This window comes from Podarcis raffonei, chromosome 1, assembly GCF_027172205.1.
Source record: "Podarcis raffonei isolate rPodRaf1 chromosome 1, rPodRaf1.pri, whole genome shotgun sequence".
Classification (NCBI taxonomy): Eukaryota; Metazoa; Chordata; class Lepidosauria; order Squamata; family Lacertidae; genus Podarcis; species Podarcis raffonei.
Window position 1 is genome coordinate 39,681,520 of NC_070602.1, and position 20,337 is coordinate 39,701,856.

Here is a 20,337-nt window from a genome sequence, read left to right on the forward strand (position 1 = left end):
ATTTCTAATTAGTATAGAAAGCTTATTCCATGGTCCGAATTTGAATATGGCCGTTTGTGCCGCAGTTCACTGTGTTTGTGCTTATTACTATTTTTAAAGCGAGCAAGCTATCCTCTCATTACTCTGTCCACCTTTTATACGTACACAAAATATGCTGAACATGCTTTATTTTTGTTTTGTTTTTAATCAGAGTTAATTGCTTTGGTTTTTATCCTGCCACATATTTATGGAAAAGAAATTCACTGCTACACATAAAGATTTCTCCCACAGGATTAATAACCTTTCCAGACTTTTAAAGTGAAGCAGCAGGCAAAATTCCCATCAAGTTAAAGCCCAGTTATCACAACATGGAGAACTGTTTTATCCAGTAACTTAATTGCAGAAGCTACAACTCCCTAGCAAGCTGAGGAAATGCATATTGCACTGTAAAGTGAATACTACTTGGCTCTTTGTAGTTTTGAACTTATATCGCCAGTATTTTAAAAGGGTGGAAGAACATGTTTGGCAGAATTTTAATGGTAAAATATTTGGTGCATTAAGTAACTGAAAGTAATAAAATTTAAATATTTTTGGCAGTATTGTAGCATGTCCCAGGCATTAGTAGCATATTGTGAATAGTCAAAGCAAATGAATGGATACAATGAGTTTTACAGCTAGCCTTACAGCAGTGAAAGCAATGCATGCACCAAGGAGTTGTGGGTAGCAAGAAAATGAGATTGTCCTGCTGATTGGATGCAGAAAAGCAATGAGCAATTCAAGTGCTCCCAGTCAAACAAACTGCTTGTGGCACTAGTACTTGTACCCAATTACCAATTCAGAGAGAAAATAAAAAGCAGTTTCAGCAGAGTCAGGGTGGGAAATCTCCAATTAGCACCAATTAGTGAAGTTGCTTCCTATAGCGGAATTCTGGGGACATAAGAAGAAGAAAATCTCCCAGAATGCCTATTGGAAGCATTTATTTACCAGGTGAAGGGATTCCTGAAGAATAACTTGATGAGGATTTGTGCCTGTGGGACTTGAATACAGATACTACTTGGAACTTGCCTGCTCGATTTGACTGGTCAATCATAGGCTGTACTATTCTTCTTCTGGCATTAATAAACCTGAAATAGAACACAAAGTATAGAAATCTGTTTGTCCGTTTAGTGCTGTACTTAAAAAAAATAAATTCTTTTATTAGACCCCCACTTTCTTCCTCATGGCAGGGTTGCAGTACAGAAAACCGCATTAAAAACAAAAACAACATTCCAGGTTAGAAAACTACTTGTCAGGAAATAATGAATCACACATAAAAATATGCACAATTTAACACTTGATTTTACTTCAAAAGCAAGATTATCTGGCCACCTAAAAACCCAGTTAAAGGATTGTGGAATATTTTATATTTTATTTTTTTGTCCTAGGCAATTCAGCTGCCATTGCAGCTGTCCATAAATGAGGACCAGGCTTTGCTATTCTGTGCTTTCACAAGGTATTGTTAGGTCAGCAAAGCCATCAATTAGGCTGTCTGAAGTTTTATCACCAGCACAGCAGCAATAAGTGCTGGCCCAGAAAGAACTTCTGCTCTTCTACAACTCCTGCAGTTTAAGCCTGTAAAGTCAAGGGTCATTTGGAGGTCAGTGCCAGCTGGGGGCGACCTTTTCAACCAAGAGTGGGACACCCAGGGCAGAGAGCATAAGGCAACTTCCAACCATAAACCGGGGCACCTTTCAACTTGATAGAAAGAGGGAATTGCAGGTACATGTGTTTATTATTAGGCCCAAAATAACTTCTTCTCCAATCAGGTACCATAACTAAAGCAGTGTCCGAGTCATTTGAATGTTAGGTAAAGCCCATTATTTGGCAAGGGAAGCCTGGATTTAATTTTGTGGGTAATCCAAAAATAAGTGCTTGCATATTTCCCCATTACGTTAATGCATAACAACCCACATCAGATAATCTTGTTCAAACTAACCCCAGTGAAATGATTCCCCCCCCCAAAAAAATGTTTCTTAATTGCACAGTTTAGTTAAGGCCATTTTCTATAATTCACAAGACCCACTTGTTTTGATCTCTATTGTTTTTATCTCCATTCTGTTTTTAGAGAACATTAGTAGTTACGTTCAGGGTTTGTCCAGTATTGTCATTCATTCCTCATCTAAATGACCCTTAAGAACTGCTAATGATCATTAGCGATTCCTGATATTCTAAACATACCCATCGCCTCAAACTTAACTTATTTGTATCACATAAAACCCATGATTATTAAAAGTTTGTAAGGTAGTTTTGGGGTTTGGACATAGTCACTGCTCTTCTTCCAGGTTAAGTCCACTTTACAGTAACAGACACCTTTGAAGTCATTTAATAGATGATGCATAAATGCTCAAAAGACTACATAGGCTACTTTGCATCTTTTTGTTTACACATTGCTCACTATTTAAATACACCCATTGTAATAATAATAATAACAACAACAACAACAACAACAACAATACACTGCCTTATAATTAGTCAAAAGCAAATGCTAGGCATTTAAGACTGCTTTTATAGCTTGCTCCTCTAGGTAACAGTGATTTCTGCCACTGAGGCTATATTCCTAACATAACACTGTGAATTCAAGGCATATTTCTGTCCTCCAAGACAAAGGTCTTTGATAGGGCTTAATTTGCTTAGCTGCTTTCCAGTAATGTTGCTACACTGACCAAACAGGGGCTGACCTGAGCCTTCTGCAGCTAGCATGCCTTTTATCAGCTGAAGTTAACGCCAACAGAGATTAACAGAAAAGCCTGATAAGACTGTTTTCTCTTCAATGAGCTTCTAATGATGTATGCAGATGGCAAGGTTCAAGGAATGAAACAAGCATGTACTGTACTTGGATTGGTAACACACAACAGATTCTCCTCCACTTTGAGCCTTGCTGACCCTTGCTTTCTTCAACCTAGCCACTCATAAGGTAAATTAAATTGCTTTTTCAGTTTTTATTTCAGCTCCAACCACTTTTTATTATTTACATCTGGTGGTCTCCTTATTTATGTCCCTTTCCACTTCCTTACAACACTCCCTTACTCACAGGACTGCAATGCATTATGGTTCTTCATTCTCAGCAGGAGAACACTACACTGTCTTCAAACAAATAATTAAGGGGAAGGTTAAAGGGGTTCACCTAAAGGTCATATCTTTGGAAACTCGTCAGAATGTATACATTAATTTAAAAAGGGGGGCATCCTCTTTAAGATTTTTTTTTTAAGGGAGTTTACACAACAATACAGAAGACTTGGACAATTCATAATCCTTTGACCAAAGGGATACAAAACTGGCTTTTATGAACATACACAATTAAAAACCCTAGCCTGTGGGGCTAATGTTAATGAATTCAACAGGTCAACAGGACAGAAACTTGGGAAGAGGATTTTGAAAATCTGCTCGGCACTTGTGTATTCTGTGCATGTGCCAGTCACACATTTCCTAAAATGTAACACACCAACACACACACCAACACACACACACACACACACACACACACACACAGAGAGAGAGAGAGAGGGGGGGGGACTAGCCCAGAATTTATCTGCGTGAGAGCTGCTAATTGATTCAACAGATATTTTTTGAGTAAACAGTGGAAGCCCTAGGTCAGTGGTTCTCAAATTTGAGGCAGGCCCCCCTGGGGGTACAAGTCATCTGGAAGGGGGTATTCAAAGTTCCAGGGAGGGAGATGATTCCACAAGATGCAGAGCAAAAGCCACTTGCTTCCAAACAACAAACATTTTTATACTGCAGTCACCAAAACTGCTGTAGTAACCAGGGAACCTGAAAAGAAGCACACAGAAGCTTCTGGTCTCAGGAAATCGTCATTCTGCCTTGAGTGGCTGGTTTTAGACAGTGTTCTAGATGTCTTCTAATGCCAGCATGAGAAGTGCGCCCTAGTTCACAGATCCTTACAAACACAGCTGTGCTGTGCTCAAAAATTCTGTGTGCTTTCCTGCCAAATAAATGGCTGCCCATTTAGAAATAAATGGCACCCCAAGTGTTTGGAAGACAGTGTTCAGCGTAGAAAGGGGTGGGCAAGTTCACCATAACTGGCAATGTCCTCCAACTGTGAAATGCTCTCCCTAGAGAGGCTCACATGGCACCCACATTCATGTTTTTGTGGTACAAGGGAAAACACTTTGTTCTCCCAAACCTTTAAATAATTTTAACAACCTTTTAATATCTTTTGTCATCATTTTTAGCACTGTCATCTCTACTTTAACTTTCCAGTGTTAACGCCCATCATCCCTAGCTAACAGGACTAGTGGTCAGGGATGATGGGAATTTTAGTCCCAAAACATCTGGAGAGCTGAGTTTGAGGATGCCTGGTCTATGGACATAACTCAGACCCAGCTGAAAGACATGGGATGATCGCCAATAAAGCCATATAGAACTTGGTGGCTTGGATGAAGGTGATACCCTGCAAACACGAATAAGTAGTCTACTGAAGTAACCATAGATGATTCTGGGAATAATTTTATTTCTCCATTCTGAAAAAGAGTATCTGCTGCTTGTTGAAGAACAGATGTTGAAGTGGTAATTCAAGGAGATGGTGAAAGGAGTAAAAGTGTCAAGTGAAAGTAAAAGTGAGAATCCAGTGATCCAGGATAAATGGATCCCAGGTATTAACAATGTTTAATAATATTGAACTAAAGAGCTGGATGAAATGGTGAGAGAATCAAAGGTTCCACTTGGAAGAACTGATGGCTTGATCTAGTTTCAAAGGACACCAGGGGTGTATTGGCATTCCATATAATAATAATAATAATAATAATAATAATAATAATTCTCACCCCAAGAGGAGAAAATAGCACAATTGTACAGGTTGGTACTATGATAAAGGGCACTGATGTATTGCGCCCTCTATTTCCCCTACACCAACAGTCATGTATCCCTCACCAGTATTATTAAAATTCACAAAAGTAGTTAAGATGCTTAACAGGAAAATGTCACATGGGGAAGAAGTCTTTAAAAGCTGATCTGCCATTGGAGATTTGTTTCCTCCCACCATTGAGACTCATGCTCGTCTTATGTACCACTCAGAGAAGTTGACCATATTTGCTGGCTACTTTTAAGTAGAACAGAAATGCTGCATTGCTGGTGGTGCAGTAGGTATCCTATCACACAGCCTTAGGTACAGTAGACACCACTTGCAGCTGTCCTTTGATGACATGGCTGTAGAAATCAGCAGTAATGGCACTGCAACAAGAAGTGTAGATGCCAACATTATGTGTATCAGTACTAAATGATACTTGGAAGTGCTACGGTCAGAATAAATGCTGATTGTGCTACAGGCATTCACACCAATGAAATTGTTGCAGGCGGATCTGGTGAAAACTTGACAGTTATGAGCGATGAGTCCTAGGAATGGTGTTCAATGTCTGTAATGGATAATATGAATCCCAAACAGGATCTTAAGAAATCACATCCAAGTAAGTATAGAAGTAGAAACAAAAGCTGGCCTATATGAAGAACAGAAGGATCTCTCAGCCCATTTTCCACAATAAGTGATTTCCCCCCTTTGATTTACTAAAATTTGAATTAAGATCAACAACTTAATTGTTCATGAGCCACTGAATAGCCTTCAAAAGGGTTATTACTTTTAACCATTACCATCATTAGAGACTAATCAGAAACTTATACATGGAATTTTCTGAATTCCTTTTCCATTGCCCCCTAGTTTTAATTCAAGTGGAGCCTTTGGAGATATTCATTTTCCAGCACTAAAAGAGGGAAAGGATTATTTTTTGTTCATGAATAGTAGTGTGCGAAAATGGTGATAATTCATTCACAATATGTAAGAAGCATTTTTTCCTCAGGTTTTTGTTCCAGCTCACTGTATGGCACTGACATTTTCAGTAGAGGGCTGGCATGACTTAAGCATGCAAAACAAATCCAAATTTGTTCACTTTTAATGGAAAAATTAATCTTTGGCCAACTGACATTTCAAAATTTGGAATGTACATATGACATGGGTCCTGCTGAGAAATTTAATCATTTTCAAATTGAATCAAATCCATTTTTTATTAAAAAGTCAACCTATTTTTCAGCAAAACACTTATGATAAAATTTAAATGGTCATAGTGCATGAGGAAAGAACTGTAGTATTTTATTTTAAAGATATCATAGATTTGAATAGAAAAAGCTTCTGAATTATATGTGAAACCTTTGTGTGCCCAATCTTCATGAGTTCTTACCCCACCACACTACATTTGTAAGTGAAGCAAGAACATAAATTTCTTTGCCACATTTGGTTATAAACAGATACTCTCACTCACATAAGTAAAACACTTATTCCTGGACTGTAATCCTAGAGTGGGATTCAACTAACTTTTACTCAGAGTACATCCACTGAAATTAATAAACCTAACTAAGATAGGTCCTTTAATTTCAATGGTTCTACCTTGAGTAAGTTTAGCTGATTAACACCCCTAAACACATTTACCATGGTTGCTTTGCCTATGCCCCTTTGGTTTTCCTTGGTGCCTTGACATAATTTGAACATTGTGTTGAACTATATTGAATATTGAATAAAGGCAGTCTGTGAGCTGATTTCTGAATCTTTCTCTTAGAAACATAGAAGGTTGGGCATTTGCCCAATACTCCAACTGACTCATACAAATTAATGCAGCTGTGTCTGGGAACAGTCTTGCATGGTGATCTTGTGCCATAAAACCACACATTACCATGGCGAAAAGAAAGGAAGCGTGTATGGTTTTCACATTTCTAGTAAATATAAATATAAACATAAATATAAAGCATTTTCATTTACATTATTTGGGGAATTGTGCTTCCACATTCATTTACACCACAATCCTATGTATGTTTTTTCAGAAATAAATCCCAGTCTTCAATGGAACTTACTTTCGAGTACAATAAATAAGAACACCGTTGTGAGATCGATGCACTTGATGCTGAAAAGTTCCAATGAAATCCTCTGTGCCCAATATAGCACCCAATAGTTTTCTATACCTATGTAGCCATACTGACCCTTGGTCATCTTGCTATGGTAAACCACCAACATTTTATTCCACGTTGAGCTCTTTGTCAAAAACAACTTATTTCACAAAATGTCAGGCTAACATCATTTGATGACTCTGCTATGCAAAAGAAAATAATGAAATAGACCCTAAGCTACTTGTTGAAATACTGTACACACACTTTCTAAAATGAAAATTGAGATTCCCAGAGTTCTTTTCCAGGTACCAAATATTCAATTTCATGTGAATTTCTTTTCATGCAGAATCAAAGCTGATGAACAGCATTTGGCATGAGCTATTATGGCTACTTGGTAATATTTTGACAGGCTTAAGCATTTGCAAACCATATATTGTTCTGATGCGCTTAACATGGCATAGAGTAAATCTGTTAAACGCTCATAGATATTTGTCTATGTGTTATTATATTTGCAGGGTATTATGGCACTTTGAAACATGTAAATCCTAGGGCCCCACTCCCCCAACACCCTATCTACTACAGGAAATATGCAATTTTCACTTCAGGAAACTAAAACTCATATATTTATTGCATCTATAACTGACAAATTCCAGGACTGTCTTGTTCAGCTGATTTGCTTCTTCTGAAATGCAAACATGAAATTTAATCTCTCTTTTTTTGGCACATATTTGTAATGATAGTAGTGTTACTATTGGAGGTTTCCCTTCACAGTAGTCATGAATATTGTGCATTCTATGAAGCCATAGTGGCTATACAGCATGTATTTTAGAACAGGCTGCCAAATATTTCTTGTATTAAAAAGGAATACTTGGGGCTGAATCTGCTTGTGTATGGTGCCTGGTACTGAAGAAACCTTAGGAATGAATGCCAGCCAGGTACTATTCATGCATTCTCCAAGCCAAGAGTCCACATAATTCGGCTGGCCTTGGTTGGTCAATCATTATTTGTGGTTTCCAACAACACCACCTCTTCCTCAAGTCCTCTGCACACTCCAGGATTTGAAAGCAGTATCAATCTCCAAAGCCTGGTATGAAGTTGAGAGGCTGACCCCTTCCCTTCCCTTAAGTTCTCTATGCAGGCCAGAGAACACGAGAGTGGTGCAGGGTATCGCTCTCCTACACCCAGCAGGATCCAATTCTCCTGGACTTTTGTTTCCATGATGTGTGAAGAGCTTGGGGGTAAACATTGAATCCTTTATTCTGTTTAAGCAACTAGGAAAAGGTGGTCACCAGGAAGAGAGTCATGGTCCTAACTAGCCACATTTCAACCGGTGTGCAAAGTTGAACAACATTCTACATGCAGCCTCCCCTACTGAATGCAAGCGCAATGAGGTATATGCCTTGTTCATTTTAAGTGAACTGTATAATTTCACATTGTGAAGTTTTAAGGATCTGGATGAATATTTTGGGTGCATCCAAAGAGTTACCCTTAGACATACTTAAAGAAATTTGGGTATGCCTTGTAGGGGGTTTTGGCATTTCTTTTGAATAACAACTCTCAATACTATATCCCAATTCTTTCTTTTTTTTTGAAAGTATCATTATTTGCAAAAGGAGTGTGGAATGGGTGCACGATTTGAGAAAGACTAGCCCAGCATGCAGAACTGGTTGAACATGGCTCTTTGGACGCAGGGCTTTGCGTATGAAAGATATCTATGTCACATCTTTCCAGTGACTCAGAATAATGCCAAGTTTCCCTCCCAATAATACAAACAACTTGGGAGGAGTTATTTTTTTCATTGGTACTGTGGGAATTAACCCCCTGCCTTCCTCTTTACCATTGTCTTCGATCCTGCTTGGGGACTGCAGCAGCAGCAACTATTTATTTACAGAATTAACAACATGTGTAGCTTGGCCCTAAATGTGTGATTTTTGAGTGGCCTACAGAAGAGGCTTTTCTGGAGTACTGGAATGCAAAATATTAAATTAACAGTTTTAGTTTAATTTACAGTCTACAGTGTATTTTATACCTTTCAAACAATCCTTAATTATTAAACACACATTTCTTTTTCCTGGCTGAAATCTACTAATCTCAGTGCATTTCATTCTTTTCTCTCAATAGAATTACGGTAGGTATCCATTTCCATGTATATAGTTTTATAACAAAGGATGATACACATCTTTCTTTATGACTGTGCCATATGGCTTTCTTTCTGTTCGTATATTTAAAGCTGCTTTAAATCACTTGGCTACAAACAAGTCCAAAAGGCTAATAAGTAAATAATATTTGAAAAGTCAGAGAAAGTTAGAAGACTTCATTTACTTGAAAGACTTTTTACTGAAAATTTTGTGGGCATTCAAAAAAAGATTAGGATACCTTAACAATGGCAATGACTGATTCATGACTAGATGGGCACTATACTCCCTTATGGTACCAAAGTGTCTTATGATACCATAGATGGTCAATGCAAAACAACTACTTCTTCCTCCTCCTCCTCCTCCTCCTCCTCCTCCTCTTCTTCTTCTTCTTCTTCTTCTTCTTCTTCTTCTTCTAACTTATACTTCTGTAGTGCCTGCCTGCACTACAGAAAATACTAGCACCCCCTGTGATAGTATGCCTACAAAAACATCATTTATTAGGGTGGGGTTTTTTCCATTTTGTTCTAAAGCACTACAAAGTTTCAAAATTCCTATTACAGCAATACTTTTATTACACCAACCAAAATGTAACAAAACTGTGTGCAAACTTTTGAGTTCACAAGAACTCTTTATCAGGCTAGTTCCCACTTCCTATGGGTCAACGTTGACAAAGGGACAGAATTGCCCACCTGTCAATTGCTACCTATCATAGGACAAAGCAGGTTGTAAGAACCACTGATCAGTGGCAACTTTCTTTGATAACCTGCTTTTAGTGTCAATCAACTGATTGGTGCTGGGAGTGCATTTTCAAAGTCATCATTGGCAGTTACAGGGAGTCCCTTTGAACTACTTTTAGTGCATTAAGGAGTTTCTAATAGGGAAACATAGTACAGTCCTAAATTGAACATTCCTAAGCTTCCCTTGGACCTGTTCTTATAGAATTGAGTTTATTTTGCCTTATTTTAGTGAAGAGGGAAGAATGGGACTGCTATATATCTGAAAAAGATATGAGAATGTAGGCAATATCGACATTTTTACTGCAATGCATCCGAGCCAGCTTGGGTTAATATGCTTCTATTTTTAATCCTGTTGCATGCTTTTATAAATATTTGTATAGTTCCTTCAGCCTAACTGTTTAATATCAGATGTGAGAGTTATTCCTAGGTATTTAAAGCCACCATGGGCTCTTGGACTGGGCTATTTTTTTATTATTATTATTATTATTATTATTATTATTATTATTATTATTATTTGCAATACAAAAATATATATCATAATAAAAGCAGTAACCCCCCCCACATAATGCAATAATCCTGCCCTCCCACTGCAATGGAAATTGTGAGACACAAAATGTATATACATTTCCTACAAAAGAGACATAAAACTTTGATTCACAAGGGAAAAGCAGTATATAAATTTTTGAAACAAACCAACAAAATGTAATCAGCTTCATGTAGCAAGGGCCAGGTTTAGGATTCAGAGAATTGAGCTATATTTAGCTTAGCATACGCAGCTAAAATGAAATTTACACAAAACATACGGACTTGGCAAAACCACTCCCCCTGGCTCCCCCCCCCCTTTTGGCCAAGATTCAAGCATGGATACATTCCTACATATTTGGATGCATACATATTTGCATCAGGAAACCATTGAAAGGCATAGGCTGAGTACTGAAATGCTACCTTGTTTTTTAAAACGAAATTTTAAACTCCAAATCTGAATTTCTGTCAGCAACATTAAAATGTGGAACAGAAAATGCACATTTGCCTCTCAAAATTTGGACCAGCTCTATGGATTTTTCAAGTCCTTTTCCTGCATCTCTTGTACCAATATGTTCACTCATAACACTAGATAGAGAGGTTCCCAGTGACCTCTGCCAACATATATACTAGGAAGCCATGAGATGGAGCCAAACTATAGGGTTCTGTGTAGGACTCAATGAAGTTAGGTGAAACAATTCCTGGAAATATGGTGTGCAGCAGAACCCTACACATTATTTACTTGGGCGTAATCCCACTATTTAAAAGGATTTAATCCAAATCAATGTGCACCAAATTGAATCTTTAGGCTATAGTCCTATATAAACTTACCTGGGAATCTTACTAAATTCAGTGGGACTTACTTCTGAGTAGACACGTATAAGATTATGCTGTTATATTAGTGTCCCAGTTTTATCAGGAACATATATGTGCCATATACTCTGTCTCAAATGAAAGACTTTTAAGACAAACACTGCTAATAAATTGTCTAATTATGACATGCTGTGGAATTCTGATAGCTATTTAATGTATAGGTGCTTCTTTTTTTTCATTTTCTGGCGGTTTTTAAAAAATTGAACAGCACAACGCTACGTGTGTCTACTCAAAAGTAAGTCCCGCTGTGTTTACTGGTGATTGTTCCCAGGAAAGTATGAATACAATTGCAGCCTAATATAGCTATAAGACTGAACAGTACAAGTCCATTTTGCATTAAAATTATAATAATATAATGGAATAATCCAGCATCCTGGATTATAAATATACTGTGAATCCCCACAGTGAATAAATAACCAGTTGCAGAAATAAATAAATCTCCTAATATTAAGTGTAATAAAGAATTGCTACTACAGAAAGACATTGACAGACACCGATTTCCTTTATGAGCTTTCAAGAATTTTTAACCTATGTAGAAAATTATTTTTTATTTCCCCTGGAAATCTGAATGGTAATAAACACTATTCTGTGAATGTAATCACATCTGATGCCACATAACAAAACATCTCAGCAGGTCATGTTTTCCAAAGTAATGTCTGCTTCCTTTCTATAATGCCATTAGATTATTCATAAGCAGTTATTTATCACACTGTAAGAGAGATCTTTCATAGGTACTTGAAAGGAAGGGAGGAGACAAACAGAAAGAGTTCCTTAGCTATTCACATCTTAAAGATAAAATGCTAAGTCAATAGACATGTTGTAGTATATTGCCTCATCCTGCACATGATTTATTGCAGATGAGAATCAACTAGAAACCGAATTACTTTGAAAGTTTTACTGCTGATGTTAAAATTCCAGGTCTGTATACATACATTTTATAGAGGCACTAAGTACAGCTTTTGCAAATTTGAAACCTCTTATTTTGAGGTTATGTACATTGGAATAACCACTGCATAAAACAGAGACCTTTCATATAATTCTTAAACTGACCACTCAACCATTTATGTTGCTGTCATAGCTTAAATTTCTGGGGGCGGAAACCCATATTTTTGTAGCATTTAGGCAAATTATTGGCAATTGTGCTTATTCCAAACCAGATTAGGTTTTTGAATGTTTTATATAAACAAGTACAAAGGGATATTCAATTTCAAAGCTAGTATCTGTTTGCCTTTTGGTATTTATGATAAAATTTGATGAAATTTAAAAGCACTTTCAGAGGAAAATAAGCTTAGTAATAACTTTTCCCAAATGTGTAAGCATGCTTAGAAACAACCTGCTAGATACATTTGAAGAGATCAAGGTGCTCTTGCATGTCTTGTATTATAGGTATCTCTGATTAGCTTGTCATCTACTCTGAAGAAGATGTAGCCCAATTCTCCTATGCCGTATAGCAGGCCAGCTGTTAGCTGTCTGTCAAGCACCTAAAGTGGACAAGTAGTCCAGGAGCAAAAATGTCACTCCTTTGATCTGGCAAGGAGCAGCTGCTGATTTATAGAGTAGGACTTTGTTCTTCCGTTCTATTTTACTTTCTTTCCTAAGGCAGAACCACAAAATCCAGGAGAAAAAAAAAGTGCCGTTCTCTGCAACATCAACAAGCTCTGACAACTGCAACAGGGTTTTTCTTGGCCCTAACAAAGCTCTCAGGCATCTCCTTTGACGCTCACCTTTCCCTCCCCCCTTCTTCTTTTTGCAATGCGGTAGTTATTGTTTAATTCAGCTTCTGTAAATGGAATGGACTGTGGCCAGCAAGCCTGGGGCATAAACACACCTGTATGAAAGAAGTCTTATTGTAGCAACCATCTACATCCAACCTGCACATGCACTGCTGGTTCTTGAGTTCAGAAGCTATGTTCCATTTTCCTGACAGCAAATTTTGCCCTAAGTAAACTATGCTTTTTGTATCCACTGTCCTGTCTTGACCATGCTTGTGCATTTTTCCATAGCTATTAAAATCTTCAAATCTGAAGGCAAAAGGATTAAGGCATGGAAGTATATATTTTACCTGCCTGTCAACTCAGTGGACTTCAGGAAATTTGTTATGAACATCCCCAAGTCTTTCAATATAGCCAACACCAACAAAAAGGAACTTCATGCTGAAAAATTGACGTGTATTGATCTTTAAGGTGTTCATGCTGGTTTAGGGACATGGTTAATATACTAGCAGCCACAAGCAGGTAATGATACAGAATTGATTTATTAAGGATTATTGGGGGAAAGAACTTTATAAGGAGTTGGTTTTAATACAATAAAAATATTGAAACTATGACCTGGCTTGACCCCTTAGGGTCAGCTGGTTTAAGAAACAGATCACCTTTTATGAGGTGCTGAGTGATCCTCTTTCTCCTCTAGAAGTTAAAGAGCACTATTTAAAGAAATTCCTTTATAGGAATCGGGCTCTTAATATCTTTATTGGCTGTTCTTGATTTTTAAAGCCACGGATTTTAAAGTTACTGAATTCAGCATTGCAGAGAAGTTGGACACAAACTATCTATCTATCTATCTATCTATCTATCTATCTATCTATCTATCTATGGATCATGACTAACTTAAGTGTCATTGATTTCAATGGGTCTAAGTAGTCTGGATCTAATCCTGCAAATGAACAACTATAGGCACAACTTATTTACTTTCCTAGAGATGAAGGGAAAAGTTTTAGGAAGACTAGACAGGTAAACAAAGAGATACAACAGCCATAATGATTTCTCAACGTGTGACAATTTTTCAGATGCGTATGTGCATGTTATCCTTTTCAGTCTTAGATATCTTATTTGTTTCAAAAGAAGGCAGAAAAATAATTTAAGTATAGCAGTGGGTTAAGCCCCCAAAAGGTAATTCAGTAGAATTCTTTGCAGTGTTCACCAGAACTTGTTCCCCAGCAGTAAGGAATTGTCACTATGGTATGAAAGTCACATGGAACTCTTATGCATAGAGGTTCTACCCCTTGCTTCATTGGAGAGTTACCCCTCCACTGAAATTAATGGGAAAGACTTTTCAGGCGATGTAACTCTATGCATATTAGAGCACCCCATTAGTATCCGAGATATCCTTTGACATCTGCCAATTTTGCATCTCCTTTGGGAAAGCCATCAACTCTTGAGGCCAGTAGACGTTTACCTCCACCAACCTCTCAATTATTGTTCCCTGAGTCTTCTGAGTGCCAGTAAGTCCCCTCATTTCTTTAGAAATCTTGGTCACTTAACCTGACATAAAGCAGTAATATTTGTCTTGCACAGCTCCCCATTACTTCATTTATGCTCTGCAAAATATAGTGTTGATTCATCACCAGAAACAAATACAAAATACAGCTTCACAAGAAGTAGTGTAGCATAGTGTAGACTGTGCTATGAATTAGAAAGCCTATGGTTCAAATCTCACCTCTGCTATGCATGGTTCAGGTAGCGTTAGTAAGCTGTTGTGTGACATCTGGTGCTAGACATGGGCGTAGCCAAGAGGGGGCAGGGAGGGGCAGCTGCCCCCCTAAATCTATAACAATCAATAAAAATACATAGCAAACTGAGGTTCTGTCCCCCCAACAAAAGGCCTGCCCCCCTAACAAAAATCCTGGCTACACCCATGGTGCTAGTTATATTCATAGTAGACATATAGAAATAAATTCACTTAAATAACTTAAATCTATTGATTTCAGTGGGTCTGCTCTGAGTATGACTACCATTAAATATTACTGACTGTCTCATTCAATGCCCCATCATCTGCAATAAAGCCATTTATTGATTGTATTTACTATCTGTCCTTCATCACACATTTGCAGGGCATGGTACGTAAAGAAATATACAGATCTAAAATACACAACAGCAAAAAGATATAAAAATAATTTAAAACCACATTAAATAACATCTCAAGGAAGGAGGTGACCATATGCAATTAAACCAGTTCATCCTCCCCTAAAAATTCTAGGGCAAAGGGATGCCTCTTCATCTGTCAATGAAAAGCATATCATTTCACTGCAAGATGTAGCTTAGAGAGGATGGCACTGCATAGGCTATCACATAGAAAGACTCTCTCGTGTGCTGTTGTCTCTAAAACTTTGCTAGGTAGTGGTGTCACAAGGAGGTGGTGGAGCCACAGTTGATCCTAATACCCAGCCACGTTGATATAAGAGAAGACATTCCTCCAGATATGGAAGTTATTTAGGGCTAACTGCCCAACCCTACAGGCTATTGCTTTGTACACTAGCACACCCTATATATATGTGAAATAACAACAGCGGCAACAACAGAAATGACAAAAAGATAAAGTTAGTGGAAACCACTAGAGAAACTCTGCATTAAAAGCTACAGCTTTGAAAGTTATAACAGTTATAAGAACTCTGACCCATAATATGAAATGATGCACCATTTGCTGATTCTACTGAAATTTGACTTTAAAACAAGAGTAAAAGTAGAATTTAGTATTTTTTTCTGAGTCAAAGCAAAAAGTAAAGCAAAAGGTAGGGTTCATGATCAGAAGCATTACAAGTAAATTTGGGTGAACTATTTTAGCAATAACTGTGAAAACGTATACAGAAACATTGGTAAGTATTTGTGAAAAATGCTCAGTGAACCAAACAGGCTATATACATTTCTGTTGAGCAGGAACCCTTCACCCTGCATGGGAAAACTGTTTTCAAAACTGAGAGGTTGTGAAATGCTGGGCGGGGGGGGGGGCAGCTCAAAGTTTGTAAATTAAAAATTGCACTGGGCTAGCAAGCCATTTCTGTGAGCCTCTTCGGATTCTGTCCACCATTTTTGTTTTTAACACAAATGACATGCAGGAGCAGGTTTCCACTCAGCCAATGTGTTTCTGTTCATGTTTGGGGTGCATTGGTATGTGCATCACAATGCTCATTCATAACTTGTTTGATTGGATATGTATTTTTGTGGGGGTAGGTTTCCCCTCCTAGGTCACTGGTTATTGTGAATTACTATACCTGAATTGGGATCATGCGCAATTTATATTGGAAGAGTACTCACAGGGCAATCCTAAGTATGTTTACATAGAAATAAGTCCTACACCTAGGGCTTACACCTGGGGCTTACATCTAGACAAGTGTGTACAGGATTGCTTCAATACCTTAAAAATTATATTATAGAGTGAAGACATAAAAATACACCATCTCAAGCATGGTATCTGAATAAGGCAGTTTTAGGGGCCTTTGGACTAAATAGTGATTTACAGTGATACCTTGGGTTACAGACACTTCAGGTTACAGTCGCTTCAAGTTACAGGCTTTGCTAACCCCGAAATATTACCTCAGGTTAAGAACTTTGCTTCAGGATGAGAACAGAAATTGTGCAGCGGCGGCACAGCGGCAGCAGGTGGCCCCATTAGCTAAAGTGGTGCTTCAGGTTAAGAACAGTTTCAGATTAAGAACGGACCTCAGGAACGAATTAAGTTCTTAACCAGAGGTACCACTGTATAAACAACAACCATACCAGTTAATAAGTTATACTGAATTAAATTGCATTGCATTAAAAAGGAAATGCAAAGGAATGCAAAGATTTATCTCACTGAAAAATTTAAAAATCCTTTGTGAACATAAGAGTTAGATCAGCTGGCAAAGGGGGATTTGTTTCTCCTCCTCTTGTATCTTCAGTAGTTGTTCTATTCTCTGCTCTTTTCAGTGCAACTATATTATTATCCACAAAATTTTTAGCATCATCGTAATCATAAAATATATATTTTATATCTTTATAAATCACCAGAGGCTTAGCAGAATCCAGTAATGCCACATCTGCTTTAATCCTAGTAAATTCTAGCCTGAGAGAGTCTAGTAAGTGGAATATGTCACCACGTTTCCTGAAAGATTCAGGAAATACATCATCTCCTTGATTCCTGAAAATGCAAAACAAATACAACAAAGAGCAATTGGCAGAAGGAAAGCTGGTACACTTACAGTGCAATCCTAAACATGTTTACTCAGAAGTCAGTGTTAAAGAATTCAATGGGATTTACTTCTAAGTAGATATGCACAGAATTGCTGTAAATGTATAGTTTGTATAGGGATTAACAAACAGGTATTACTATCTCTTCATCATCTGTTTATTCTGCCAGGGCTGCTGTTTGAATATAGGTAAACTTCTTGCTCCCTACCACATATTCTTGAGCTGATGCCCAAATTCAGCTGTTCAGATGCAAACACAAATCTACCTACCTCACTATCAGTGCTAACCAGTCACATTAATTTAACTATATAAACAGAGGTGATCTAACCTAAAGAGATTATGCTCAGCTTTTTTGCTGCTGAGTTAAAGTTGTATAGAGAGTAATATAGGATATAATGAACAATGTCAAATATTGTAAATGGGATTGACTTCTTGCCCTACATGCAAACAAGGTGGCAAATAGAATATGTAAACTAGGTAAGCAGGTACAGCACCAAACACAACATGAGCGGCAAGAAGGGACAGTCTTGCTCTATAAGGATTGGACCTCATTGGCCAGGCACCCTACCCAACAATCTGCCGATTCCGAATATCTGTAACTGATGTTGGGGACATGAGACAGGATGGAATTCCATTGGTATACTATCCACATCAGCGCCTAACTATATCCCTGCCTGAAGTATCAGCAGACAGTCTCAAACATGATTGAGGACTCTGAGATTGGTGGTCCTGGGAGCTTTAATATGCATACTGAGGCTCTTTTTGGGGAGCATCTGAAAATTTCATGACCTCCATGGCAACCACAAGCCTGTCTCAAATTATCTGGATAGGATAAATTTAGCAGGATACAATTTGGACTTGATTTTCTGCAGTGGAAGGGGGGGGGGCAGAATGATCTGTGCATGAGGAAGCCAATAAAGACTACATTGTCATGGTCAGATCATTACTTGATTCATGTTTGACCTGATCATGTTCAACCTACAGGTTACCTGTAACTTCTGCAGGGGTGGAGAACTGGTTCTGATGGTTGACTCCTGAAGACTAATGAATCCAGACAGTTTTTTGAGGTCTCTTGGAGATTTTCCTGAAGCCATTGGTACTACTGAGACCTTGGTCTCTGCATTAAATAAGGGGATGCCTGAGGCCATCAATATCCATTTCTCCCAAACCCCCTCAATCCAGCTGTAGAGGCATGTTGACTCCTTAATATTATGAGGAGCTGAGGGCAATTAAATGTTTGGGTCAACAGCTAAATTGCAAATGGTGGAAGACATGTAGTGAATATGATCGGATACAGGTGAAAACCCATATTGGGCTTGCTTTGTGGTGGCGGCTAATACATCTTACTTCTCTGCCACCATTGCATCTGAACAATGTAATCCAGAAGTTTTTTCAAGTCATCCAAGAGAGTTTTTCAAGTGGGAAAGGACCTCCTTTGCATCCTGAATTGGCTGTGGCTAGGATTGAGTATTATAAGGGACGCGGGTGGCGCTGTGGGTTAAACCACAGAGCCTAGGACTTGCCGATCGGTTCGAATCCCCATGACAGGGTGAGCTCCCGTTGCTCGGTCCCTGCTCCTGCCAACCTAGCAGTTCGAAAGCACGTCAAAGTGCAAGTAGATAAATAGGTACCGCTCTGACGGGAAGGTAAACGGCGTTTCCATGTGCTGCTCTGGTTCGCCACAAGCGGCCTAGTCATGCTGGCCACATGACCTGGAAGCTGTCTGCGGACAAACGCTGGCTCCCTCGGCCAATAAAGCGAGATGAGCGCCGCAACCCCAGAGTCGGTCACGACTGGACCTAATGGTCAGGGGTTCCTTTACCTTTTACCTAGGATAGAGTATTGGATTATTGAGGTGATCAATGCCTAGCTAAAAGAGTGTGTGATCTTCAATGTCCTAAAAAGTGAAGACTTTATTGACAAAACCTATTTTGGAGCCAGTGATCTGGGATAACTACCACTACCTAGTGGTTTCTGGAGTACACTAATTATTTAGAACCATTCAATCCAGTTTCAGGCCTGAGTTTGGAACAGAAACAACTTTGGTCATCCTAGTAGGCGAGTTACATTGGGAAATGGGTATGTGGAAGAGGAATATTGGAGTGTTGACCTCAGAAGGTGGTGCTGGGGATATTTTTGTTCCAATCTGTGGCCTTCCACTTACAGGGTGACTCAGGACTCTATTCTGCTCTATGCCTTTGAGTATCTACATGACATTGCTGGGTGACATCTTCACTGCACCATCTGTTACAGGTGGCAGTGGTAGCTAGGAGTTCCTTTTATTAACTTAAACAAATACACCAGCTGTAATATGTTCTAGAGAGAATGGATCTAGCCTCAGTTATTCACTGTCAAGGTTGCCTCATCTGCAAACAACATCTCTCAGATAAGAACCCAGCACACTTTTGTCTTGGCATGAAGATGTGCAGGTTGAACAGACCCCATCGCTTCTCGAATGGAAGTATATACTGTCTTCTGTCGAGCTGAAGGCATAGGAGAACAACAGGGAGAAGAATATGCCAAAGAAAGTTGGGGCGAGAACATAGCCCTGTTTCACACTGCTCTTTATCGGAAAGGCATTTGAGGATAAACCGTCATACTGGATGGTGCCGTCCATGCTCTCGGGGAAGGACACAATCATTTTATGCAGCTTAAGTAGCATCCTATCTTGTTGAGCAGTATGAAGAGTCCTTTTCAGCTGATGACATCAAATACCTCCATCAGATCTATGAAGGTGGTGTACAAGGGTGTCTCTGCTCCAGGCATTTCTCCTGCAGCTGGTGCAGTGAGAAAATCATGTTGACTTCTGAGCTCTAAAGCCACACTGGGATAGCCCCTGTCAGTGAGTAACTATAATCTGTTGAGAACTACACAGACAAAGGCTTTCCTCACATAGCTTTTTATCGATAAGTACCACATTTTTTCGTCTATAAGACGCCCCCTATGTTGGGGGACTCAGATTTAAGAAAATGAGGGGAGATGTATCCATGTATAAGATGCCTCCTAATTTTTGACATTCTTTTTTTGGGGGGGACTAGTCTTATACACGGAAAAATACGGTATATTTTGCTGGTATTAATTGACCTAGTTCTGAATTATTTTGATTTAATGTTATTGTTCCAAATTGTAGCTATTTATTGGTACAGTTGTTCTACTGCTATTTTATTGTTATGGATTCTTAATGCTTCTGCATTTCTGCTTGGTATCCTTCTTCTGTATTTC

The 20,337-nt window shown here is 38.5% G+C and overlaps 1 protein-coding gene across 15 annotated transcripts in view; it reads right to left on the reverse strand.

Moving 5' to 3' along the window:
- MEIS2 (Meis homeobox 2) overlaps positions 1–20,337 on the reverse strand; it is a 243,008-nt gene that overhangs the window by 5,465 nt on the left and 217,206 nt on the right. For all 15 annotated transcript variants that reach the window (XM_053381659.1, XM_053381686.1, XM_053381691.1 and 12 more), the window contains one exon: positions 1,045–1,103. In XM_053381659.1, coding sequence (XP_053237634.1) covers positions 1,045–1,103 — 59 coding nt within the window. The remainder of the gene's footprint in view (positions 1–1,044; positions 1,104–20,337) is intronic.